The sequence below is a fragment of the Oryctolagus cuniculus genome, chromosome 11, assembly GCF_964237555.1.
Source record: "Oryctolagus cuniculus chromosome 11, mOryCun1.1, whole genome shotgun sequence".
In the NCBI taxonomy this organism is placed as follows: domain Eukaryota; kingdom Metazoa; phylum Chordata; class Mammalia; order Lagomorpha; family Leporidae; genus Oryctolagus; species Oryctolagus cuniculus.
In genome coordinates, this window is record NC_091442.1 from 106,539,146 (window position 1) to 106,551,332 (window position 12,187).

A 12,187-nucleotide genomic window follows, 5' to 3' on the forward strand; every position below is an offset into this window, starting at 1 on the left:
ATCATTAAGAAATTGAGGTCAGAGAGGCTAAGAGGACTGACCTCCTGTTGTGACAACAAGGCAGCTTTGTGACCCCGCTTGTCAACATGAGGGACAGAAGAAGTGGGCACCCTGAGGGAAGGAGGGTGCACCTCTTCACTTTGGAGGAAGCACCACAGAGCTAAGAACCTCTGGGCGTTGCACTGGCATTTTCAGGACAGTGCTGTAACTGCCTGCCTGCTTCCTCCCAGAGGACTTGATAGAACTTCTGCCCGTCCTGGCATAGGTGGGCTGGCGTGGCGCTGAAGCTGGAGGTTTTGTGCTTCCATGCATTCCAGAGCAAAGGCAAGCTAAAAACCAAGCAGACATCATCCAGGGTTCCCCTGAACTATAATGCACTGGCTTATAAACTGGCTTATCCACTGTAGAGCAGTGGATAAAATAAGCTTCAGTGTGAAAGGGCCTCATCTCTCATGCTCAATGTCGCTTGCTTTACTCTGTAGTTTGCTCTGGACACCCCGCCGCCTGTCGCATTTTTCTTCGACCACTTCCCTTACTTGCCTCTTTCCTCCCTCTGCCTCCTTGATGGAGATGTCAGTCCTGGTCCTAGTAGCCCTGGAAACTGCTTAGCCTTTCCGAGTCCTCAGAGCTGTCTGCCCCCCATCTCTGGCAACCCCTCAGGCCAGAGACACAGGCAGGCACCAAATGCCACAGCAGGATTTCTACACTGAGGCTGGACAAAACGGGAACTGGAAGCGCATGATGTTGACCTTCTGTTTCAGACCAGGGCGTGCTGCGCTGGCTTCTTTGGGCCCCAGTGCCAGCCCTGCCCAGGGAAAGGACAGGATGTCTGCTTCGGTAACGGGATCTGCTTGGATGGTGTGAACGGCACAGGCACCTGTGAGTGCGGGGAGGGCTTCAGTGGGACGGCCTGTGAGAACTGCGTCGAGGGCAAATATGGCATCCACTGTGATCAAGGTAGGCACCGTGCCACTGCCCCACCCCACCCCACCAGCCTCCCAGCCTGCCGAAACTGAGCGGGAATGCACAGAGACACAGTGATCTGGCCTCTCTCCCGAGGCAGAAGGCAATCCTGCCTGCTGCTGTCCTTGTGGACTATAAAGATGTCTGTGTCATTTGCATAGGGCAGGGTTCCCCCAAGGTCACAGCTGGTGACGGGCAGAACTGAGACTTGAATGAGCATCTTGCTGGACCTCAATGCCTTGCTCTTAATTCATGGCATCCTTTAAGAGCACCCTATTGATCTGTCATCAGCAAACCACATACTTTCACTTCTGCAGAGACAGTGATCTGTGTAAGCCACATCATCAGCACCTGGCACCCTTGCACCCTGACCTCCTCGTGCACAGTGACACCTGGGAGGAGGAATTTCCTAATCCATGATGAGAAAACAAAGCTTTGTTCTACCTGGTACTAAAACCAAAAGCTTGACCAGGCTATCACCCTTTTCTCATCGGCTGCTTGAAGCCAGACAAACTTAATATGTGATTGAATCCCTGCAGTTGGGCCATACATTGTTGGAATCACAAGGTCCTTCTTCCTGTGTGTTTGGAAGAATTGTGTGCTTACATTTGTGCAGGAGTTTCTTAACCCAGGATCCATAGAGGATCCCCATAGGATGCAGAAAATTTCCAAAAATGAATGCTTTGGAGGAAGGCTGTGGTCATCCATTGCTTTCATCCCGTTGTCAGTACAGCTCATGATCATCCTACAAAACAAACGAATCAGCATTTCCACATAAATGAAGACGTCAGTGCCACACCAGGCTTGTAGAAAGCCAGTCTCATATGGGCTTCCCTGGAAGTCCACTCTTAAACAGCAAACATGGGTTTATCCCAAGAAGCCCACATAACTCTCATAGAACCTTGGCTGAGGACACCCTGCTGCTGCTTGGATCACACCCTCAGTGCTACACAGACCCAAAGCTGTGGTCTGAATCCTGTTGTTGAGGCATGATCTGGCTTGCCCTGCCAACCTGCTAGACTCTGCCTTCTGCACCCCTACCCTCCCTGAAAGAATGAGATGTAATCACGCAAACCCTGGAAATGATAGATGAGATGTTGACACAGGTCAGAGTCTGATGACTTGTGGGGATCTTTCCACTCAGCATGTTCTTGTGTCCATGGAAGATGCAACCAAGGACTCTCGGGTGACGGCTCCTGTGAGTGTGATGTCGGCTGGCGAGGAGTGAAATGTGACAGTGGTAAGAGTCAAGCTTGCACATTTATGATCTGTTCTTAGCCTCGCTTCTCAGCAGCTACCTATTATTTCTAAAATAGAAATAACACCTGTATTACTTTATCAAGCAATAAATGAACTCCTTTCTTGCTACAAAAAGTCTGTAGAATAAAGAAAATCAGAAAAGAGGAAATAACAATTTTCATGCTACCAAGGCAGGAAAGAACTATTACTGATGCTTTGTGTTAGCCTTCCAGCCCTTTTCTAAGAATGCAAACATGTAGGTTGATCATGGTAGACTCTGGTATTTTGTACTCACTTCACAATATATAGTGTATAGCTTTCTTTGTGGACAAAAAGATAAATATTTTTTAAACTTTATGTTATTTTTAAATATACAATAAAGGGAACACATTTCATGTATTTAACATATACAATTTTAAGAGCATAATGATACTTTCTTTTTTTAAAAAGAGACCATAATGATACTTTCTACCCTACTTTCTTTCCCTCCCTCACTGCCACCCTCTCTCCTCCTTCCTAACTTTTTTTAAAATTTTATTTATGGTGTACAAATTTCATCTATACAAATTTAGGAACACAGTGATACTTCCCATCCCACCCTCCCTCCCACCCATGCTCCAACATCTCTTCCTCCTCTCTCTCCTATTCCCACTCTGAATTTTTACAAAGATCTATTTTAAGTTTACTTTGTACTTATAAGATTAACCCTACACTAAGGAAAAGTTCAACAAAATAGTATGAAAGGGAAAAAAAACAGTGTTCCTCAACAGTACAGATAAGGGCTGTAAATGGTCATTGAATCTGAAAATGTCTGTTCTACTCCAATACATTATATTTTAGGTACACTATTAATTACCACAGATTGAGGAAAACATATGATATCTTTTTGGGACTGGCTTATTTCACTAAGTATATGGTTTCCAGTTGCATCCATTTTGTTGTGAAAAACAGAATTTCATTCTTTTTACTGCTGAGAAGTATTCCATAGTGTACATATATCGTAATTTCTTTATCCAGGCATCAGTTGATGGACATCTGGGTTGATTCCATATCTTAGCTATTGGGAATTGAACTGCAGTGAACATGGGGGTACAGATAACTTTTTCATATGCTGATTTCATTTTGTTTGAGTAAATTCTTTCAGGAGTGAGATGGCTGGGTCATATGGTAGATATATTTTTAGACTTTTGAGGCATCTCCATACTGTCTTCCATAATGGCTGCACCAGTTTACAGTCCTACCAACCATGTAGTAAGATATCTTTTTCCCCACATCCTCACCAGCATTTATTGTTTGTCGATTTCTGTATGAGAGCCATTCTACCTGGGGTGAGGTGAAACCTCATTGTAGTTTTGATTTGCATTACCCTGATGGCTAGTGATCCTGAGCATTTTTTTCATGTGTCTGTTTGAATTTCCTCTCTTGAAAAATGCCTGCTCAGGGCCTTTGACAATTTCTTAACTGGATTGTTTGGTGATTAAGTTTCTTGAGCTCTTTATAGACTGGATATTAATCCTTTATCAGTTTCACAGTTTGCAGATATAGTCTCCCATTCTGTCAGTTGCCTCTTCACTTTCCTGAGTATTTCTTTTGCAGTACAGAAGCCTCTCAGCTTGATGCAATCATATTTGTAAATATTTTCTTTGATTACTATGCCTCTGGGGACTTTTCCAAGAAGTCTTTACCTATGCCAATGTCTTACAGAGTTTCTCCAATGTCGTCTAGTACTTTGATGGTATCAAGTTGTAGATTTAGGTCTTTGATCCATTTGAGTGCATTTTTGTGTGAAGTGCCAGGTGGGGGTCCTGTTTCATACTTTCACACATGGAGATTCAGTTTTCCCAGCAACATTTTGAAGAGACTGTCCTTGCTCGAGGGACTGATTTTATTTCCTTTGTCAAAGATAAACTGGTTTTAGATGAGTGGATTGCTTTCTAGGCTTTTCTTTTTATTGTTGTCATTTTTTATAGATTTATTTTAGAGTTACAGAGAGAGGTAAAGCCAGAGAGAGAGAGGTCTTCCATTCCACTGGTTCACTCCCAAAATTACTGCAACAGCCAGAGCTGAGCTGATCCAAAGCCAGGAACCAGGAGCTTCTTCTGGGTCTCCCACATGGGTGCAGAGGCCCAAGGAGTTGGGCCATCTTCTACTGCTTTCCCAACCCATAGCAAAGAGCTGAATTGGAAGAGGAGCAGCCAGGACTCGAACCAGCACCCATATGGGATGCTGGTACTGCAGGTGGGGGCTTTAACCTACTGCACCGCTGTGCCAGACCACTGGCCCCCCTGGGCTTTTCTTTGTTGGGAGGGTCTTTATTACTGATTCAGTCTCCATCTTGGTTATTGATCTGTTTAGGCCTTCTGTGTCTTCATGGCTCAATTTTGGTAGGTTGTTTTGTGTTCAAGAATCTATCCATTCCCTCCATATTTTCTGATTTGTTGGCATATAACTCTTTATAGTAATTCCTGATGATTCTTTTTATTTTTATGGTATCTGTTGTTACATTTCCCTTTTTATCTCTGGTTCTGTTGATTTGGGTCTTCTTCTTTTTGTTTAGTTGGGCCATGATATGTCAATTTTGCTTTTTTTTTCCAAAAAAAAACAGCTCTTCATTTCACTGATCTTTTTTATTTTTCTGTTTCAATTTTGTTTACCCTAAAATTTTAATTGTTTATTTCCCCCTACTAATTTTGAGCATGGGTCTTGTTTTTCTAGGTCTTTGAGATGCATTGAATGCTCATTTATTTGATGCCTTTCCAATTTTTTGATGCAGGCACCAATTGCTATAAACTTTGCTTTTATCATTGTTTTTGCTGTATCCCATAAGTTTTGATATGTTGTATTGTCATCTTCATTCATTTACGGAGTTTTTTTTATTTCTTCCGTGACTCTCTGTTCATTCAGGAGCATGTTGTTCAGTCACCATGTATTTGTGTATGTTCTCAAGATTCTTGAGTTATTAATTTCAGCTTAATTCCATTGTGGTCAGAAAGGATACATAGTAAGATTTCAAATTGGTGTGACTTGTTTTATGGCCTAGCATATGCTCTGTCCCAGAGAAAGTTCCATGCACTGATGAAAAAAATGCATTTGTACAACAGTGGGATGAAAGATTCTGTAAATATCAGATTTTTGTTTCTTGGTTGATTTTTTTCTAGTTGATCTGCCCATTGCTGAAAGTGGGGTGTGAGAACCCCCATTACTGTTGTATTAGAGTCTGTGTCTCCCTTTTTTTAAATAGCCAGGCACCCTGGCATTAGGTGCATATATGTTTATTATAGTCAGATCTTCTGTTGAATTGATCCTTTAATCCTTACATAGTGCCTTCTTTGTCTATTTTAACAGTTTTTGTGTTAAAGCCTATTTTGTCTGATATTTGGATGGCTACACCAGCTCTTTTTTGGTTTCTGTTAGCATGGGATATCTTTTTCCATCCTTTCACTTTCAGTCTGAATGTATCTTAGTGAGGTGTGTTCCTTGTAGACAGCAAACAGATGGGTCTTGTTTTTTAATCCATTCAGTCAGTCTGTATGTTTTTACTAGAGAGTTGAGGCCATTTACATTCAGGGTTATTATTAATAAGTAACAACTTGGCCCTTCCATTTTTCCATAAATATTCCTATCGTTTACTCTGAATTTCTTTTGTACTTTCACTGGGGGATTTTCTGGCTTCACATTCTTTCATGATGGGGACTATGTTTCATGTGTAGTGCATCCTTAAGCATCTTTTGTAAGGCTGGATGGGTGGAGACAAATTATTTCAATTTATAGTTGTTATAGAAGGTCTTTATTTCACCTTTATTCATAAATGGGAGCTTTGCAGGGTACAGTATTCTGCATTGACTTTTTTTTCCTCTTGAAAATCAGACTATGTCTCTCTATTCTCTCCTATCCTCTAGGGCTACAGGTGAGAAGTCAGCTGTGAGTCTAACTGAAGATCCTCTGAGAGTAATCAGGAGTTTCTCTCCTGCACATTTTAGAATAGTTTCTTTTTGTTTTGCTGTTGAAAGCTTGACTACAAAGTGTCCTGTTGAAGATTTTTGCTGGTCATGTCTTTAAAGAGTTCTATGTGCCCATGCACTGGGAGGTCCTTTCTTTCTCCAAATTAGGGAAGTTTTCTGTAATTATTACATTAAATAGTTCTTCTAATCCATTCTCTCTTTCCAAATCTTCAGGAATTCCTAAGACCTGCATGTGGGGTCATTTGATAGTATCCTATAAATCTCTAACACTGTTTTTAAGTTTTCTAATTTCTTTTTTTTTTTTTTTGGTCAAATTGAATAATTTCCAAAGGTTTATCATCTAGATCAGATATTCTTTCTTCACCATATTCAGACTTCACCAAATCTGTTGTTCAGGCTTTCCACCGTACTTTTTATTTGACATATTCAATTCTTCATTTCCAATATTTTATTTTGATTTCTCTTAAACCACAATTTCATGGGAGAATTTTTCATCCATGTCATCTATGGATTTCTTTTTTTTTTTAAAGACTTATTTTATTTATTTGAAAGAGTTACAGGCAGAGGTAGAGCCAGAGAGAGAGAGGGTCTTCCATCTACTGGTTCACTCCCCAGATGACCGCAATGGCCAGAGCTGAGCCAATCCGAAGCTAGGAGGCAGGAGCTTCTTCTGGGTCTCCCATGAAGGTGCAGGGGCCCAAGGACTTGCGCCTTCTTCTACTGCTTTCCCAGGCCATAGCAGAGAGCTGAATCAGAAGTAGAGCAGCCAGGACTTGAACCAGTGCCTATATTGGATGCCAGAAATGCAAGCTGGGGCCTTAATCCACTGCTCCATAGCACTGGCCCCATGGATTTCTTTAATTTCCAATTTTGTTCCTCAATGCTTCTGAGTAACCCTATGTTAAATCTTTTGAATTCTGTTTCAGGTATTTTATCAATCTTTTCATCTTCACATTCTAATATTGAAGTGTTATTGTGTACCTTTGGGGGAGGGGCCATGTTATCTTCCTTATTCTTGTTTCCTGAATTTCTTTATTTTCAGGTATTTGTGAGAATACTTGTTTTTTTCTTCTGATGGCTTTTGTTTTTGAACTATGCCTCTGTGGCTTAGTGGGGTATCTGCAGTGAATACCCAGAGGTGTGTGCTGTGTGTGGCCAGGGAGCTCTGGTCAGTCCTCCAGGGTGGGACGAGTATCCAGGTGTCACCCAAGTTGGGCATGGTGGATCTCCTCTTGTTAGCAGAAAAGAGAGTGTGGTCTCTGTTGGTGTAATCACACCCTCAGTTTTTCTCTTCCAAGGTGATAAATGCCCAGGTGTTAGCCCACAGTGGGTGCAATACTCATCTGTACTGCCACACTGCCCAAAGCATCTACCTGTGCAATCCACAATGTGAGTGTGGATCCCATTGTAATGAGCCACCCCAAGGAATCAGGGAGCTCTGAGCTTGTGGGGCCATTCACACTGATTGCCCAGAGACCCAGCTACACCCTGAGCCTCTCATGCAGTCACAGAGCTCCCACAGTCACTGAATGCAGAGGATGTACTCCCCCATTGTTCACAAGAAATCAGACTCTCGACTGGAGGGAGTACACCTGGAATCAGGTCTCAGACTCCTCTGCAGGGGCTGGAGGATCACAGCTGCCCACCAGCTCAGGGAGGGCTCCTGGGATGTGGGGCTGTCAGAGGGGTGGTCTTTGTCCAACGGCCCAGGTAATGCAAAGATCAAGGACTAAAGAGTTATTGCTTGGCTGAAAAGCTAAAGCCAGACATCTGAATGTTCTCATCCTAGGGGCACTCCAGAGTATATAGGTCCAGAGCTCCTGGGAGAGGACAGCAGGGAGCAACAGGGGCACAGAGACAGGAAGACATCCTGAGTGAATCCCTAGAACAGTGCAGTAGGTTACCCCTTGCTGGCGTAATATGCTTAGAAGACCATGGTCCATAGGGGACCAATCACATTTAAAAGGACAGGACAGAGACTGGGAGCTGTGGCAAGTTTTCAGGCAACAAAGTCTGAGCTCAGAGCCACATGACTGTGGCAGAGAAAATGGAGATGTTTGATGGTCAAATGGGGTGGTGGCTAATGGGATGCAGAAGAAAAAAGAGGGAGGGCTCAAGGCTGATCCTTAGATTACGACTCAGGCAACTGCATGATTGGTGGGCCAATCCCAGAAGAGGGCAGCTGGGGGGAGGTTGGGTGTGAGGTGCCAGTGAACATCTGGGTAGAGAGGCCCAGGCGGCCTCAGCTCGCTCATTCATCGGAAGCTTGCCTGACTCATGTCATGTGCCTGGTGATGCGGAGCTCTGACGAGCACAGTATGGTCCCTGCTCTCAGCAGTTTCAGTCCAGGGCAGATGCTGACAGGCCCCAGATGGCTGCTGTAGAATATACTGTGGAATTTGAGTGTTGAATCTCAGCAGTGAGGTCAAGAAGGACACACAAGCACAGGAGACACAAAATAGGTGAACAGACAGAAACGTGCAAGCCTCAGACCCTGAAGGAGGAATAAAGGGCCAAGGACAAACCACCTCTTCTGGGAAAGACCCTCTACACCTGCACTTGGTCACCCAATCTAGGAGCCGCCTACTCTGTCTTCCTCCCTCACTAACACACCTAAATCATTCTACATCTCCATGGCTCTCAAATCCATCCCATCCCCTTCAGCTCTACCTCTTTGCCTCCAGTCCTGTCTCCCTCTATTCATATCCCCCGCCTTGCTGCAGTAGAGAACTTTCCAAAGTTTAGATCAGATCCTGTTTCCCACCCCTTCTCCAGAATGTGACAACTTGCTATGGTTCTTCTCTGCCTACAAGAGAAATTTAATCTCCAGAACAGGGTGGAGTTCAGAGGCCATTCACCCAGTTTTCCAACCTCATCTTCAGCCCCTGTGTCCAGTACATATTCTGCACAAGGAGCTTCCAGTCTTATATGGGAAATAAATGTTCAGTATAGACAGAAAAAAAAAGTAGTGACATAGGATTACAAAGCACAGGGCCTCTAGACTGCAGTAAGGAGGACCACTCCTTCCTTTATCCTCATGCCAACTCCCCACTTCCAAGCCCATGGCAGACATCACTAATCAATCATTGTATTCATTCCCTCCACAGTCATTACCAATGAATTGAAATTGACTCAAAAATTTAAGGCAGTTTCAGAGAAGAGTACCTAACGGCTGATTGGGCTTTCAACAGGTAGAGAGTAGAGAGAAAAGAATTTCCAGGCTCAAAAACCAGCACAATGCACAAAATTCCATTGTACCCACCTAGTCCATATGAGCATGTAAGGGTTCCCACAGACACACTATGTCACTTTTGCTGCAGGTCCTTGTGTTCGAACTTTCTGTGTGCCTTGGCCAGGGATAGTGGGGTTTCTCTTCCTGCATCCTCCTCGAAGAGGAACCCCACAACTTTCTCTTTCTGGATCTCACCCTGTCAGGAAATACCTGTTAGCTGGACATCTAATATCAAGAGCCTGCTGCTACAGGAAAATTGGAAATTTGTTCAAAAAAAATCGTTTCCGACCCTGAGCCATTTCTCAACAACAAAAAACATTTTAAATGTTACAATTGTGTGCATGCCTATTTATATCGCTCCATTATAAAAATGAAAAACTGGAAAGAAATAACATTGGATTTGTAAATAAAAGTGTGTCTCTCTCTCGCTGTCTAACTCTGCCTGTCAAAAAAAAAAAAAGTAAATAAAAGTGGAGACTCAAAACCCAGGGAAGGCACACACATCAACAGCAAATCATAAGGGCCCACAGTCACATTCAAAGGAGGGTGCCTCCATCAGGGGTATCTGACCTTTTTTTTTTAATTTATTTTTTTTATTTGAAAGACAGGGAGAGACAGACAGATTTTCCATCCACTGGTTCATTCCCCAATTGGCCACAACAACTGGGACTGGGCCAGGCCAAAGCCAGGAACTTCCTCTGGGTTTCCCACATGGGTACAGGGGCCCAAGAACTTGGGCCATCCTCTGCTGTCTTCCCAGGTGCATTAACAGGGAGCTGGATAGGAAGAGGAGCAGCCAGGACTCGAACCAGTGTCCATATGGGATGCCATCATTGCAGGCAGCAACTTAACCCATTATCCCCCAACACCAACCCCATATTTAACCTTAATGTTCAGCTCTGAGCTTCCTAGCAACCAAGTAAAAAATATACATGATCATATAGTTTAACGTAGTCCACATGATGCATACCGGCTGCTTCCAAGGAAGTAAATCTGTTCCTAGCACAAGCGCTAAAAGGAAGCTCCCGAGTAAGGCGTAGTAGGAGAGACTGATGTGACAACTGGTTCTCTTTTTCAGCCATCACAAAAGACAGCTGCAATGGGACATGCCACACCAGCGCCAAGTGGGTACCTCTCGGCCTTCTCTGGGGGGGAGGGCTAAGGGGGTTCTTTCCCAATCATTTCCCTTCCAGGCCCTATTCTTAAGGGAGTAGTTGCCTGGTAGAATTTCTGAGGCTTTGCGATGAAGTTAAGTATGCAACTAAAAATACCTCTGAAGAGGCCTCCATCAACTCGCAAGATCCAGCCTTGTCAACAAGCTGCCTCCTGCCTCAGCTGGCACATTGACAAAAATGCCACTGAGACTTTTTCACAGAGGCCAAGGCATCCCAGGGGCCTCAGCTCCCTAAGATTTGCTCTCGACCATCTCCAAGCCTTACATGGCTTCATACTCCCAGTTTCCAGAGTTGCTCAATGCATTAATGAAGAGCCTAGCAGCTGAGGTTAGACCTGCATCAAAGTCAGCTTCTGTCACCTCCACTGATGCATGGCCTTGAGTCAATTGAAGAAAGAGGGAGAGGGAAGAAGTGAGGATGGGACTATCATCCTTAGAATAGTTTCTAGGAACTATAATAATTTCTATGAACTATATGGAATTTAATTTTTTTAAATGTAAAAAAAACATCCTGCTAAGCCTCAGTTTCATCATCTGTACATGGGAGTAATACTACGACCGACTTGCTAAGGCTGCTTAGCAGTGTGCTAATGGCAGGAAGTCCTGCTGCAGGTTCTAGCACACACTGACAGCTCTGGAGAGATCAGCAGCTTCCCTCCTCATTCCTGAGCTGATGCTCCAGTCATACACCCTGTGCTGATACCTGCAGGCTTAGCCGTCTGTCATGGGGTCGGGACAGGAGTGGACTCTGCTCCCGAGCTAAGGCAGGGCCCCAGGGCCCCCGGTGGGAGCAAGGGTCTGAGATGTCAGGGACAAAGCGGGGCTGAATGTCTGCCAACACCGTTTGCCCTTCCTCCTTGCAGCTGCCTTCTCAACCCAGATGGCACGACCTCATGTAAATGTGCAGCAGGATTCCAAGGGAACGGGACAGTTTGTACAGGCAAGTGGGGAAGGGATTGGCTGGGGGCCCGCAAGGCTCTCCCAGGCTGTGGAGGGGCCTGTACCTCTCCTACCAAAAGGGCTGGAGCAGCTGGTACCAGCGTTGATGGTGAATTACCATGTATTGGGCCAGCTGGTTGTACCTGGGGCTAGGAAACTGCCTGCTCAAGGGTGGGACCTGTAGGTTTTGGAATGCGCTGGACAAATAATTGCACCTGTTTTCAAGGTACACTTACACTGCACTCTGAGCAGGCTCATGGCCTTGACCACAGTGGGGATCACCTGGGCAGCTCTAAAAGCCACTGACTTGCTTAGCTCAGGGCCTGGCTGACACATCAGGGCTCTGGAGTAGCACAAAGAGAGCTTGACCCTGCCCTTGTGCATCCTCTGCTACCCACCTTGGCCCTGGATGAGTCTTTTACCTGCGGTGAGACCCATTAGTTCATCTGTAGTGACCTTAAAAATGAGCTCTCCAGGCATAATGGCGCAGTAATGCAGCTATTTCACACAGCCTCACCGTGAGACTCCTCCCTCTGGAATAACGTTCTCATCATTTGTGTTACCTCGAGAATTTGGCTTGACTGCTCTTTGTGCGATTTTCTAAAATGTTATTGAGTTTTCTGTTTATTTGAGAAGCAGAGAGGGTCTGCAGAGATGCAGAGAGAAGTCATCTAGGGG

The 12,187-nt window shown here is 44.5% G+C and overlaps 1 protein-coding gene across 2 annotated transcripts in view; it reads left to right on the forward strand.

Moving 5' to 3' along the window:
- Positions 1-12,187, forward strand: part of STAB2 (stabilin 2) — a 209,702-nt gene that overhangs the window by 136,039 nt on the left and 61,476 nt on the right. For both annotated transcript variants that reach the window (XM_051845830.2, XM_051845831.2), the window contains 4 exons: positions 762-957; positions 2,108-2,203; positions 10,475-10,520; positions 11,434-11,510. In XM_051845830.2, coding sequence (XP_051701790.2) covers positions 762-957; positions 2,108-2,203; positions 10,475-10,520; positions 11,434-11,510 — 415 coding nt within the window. The remainder of the gene's footprint in view (positions 1-761; positions 958-2,107; positions 2,204-10,474; positions 10,521-11,433; positions 11,511-12,187) is intronic.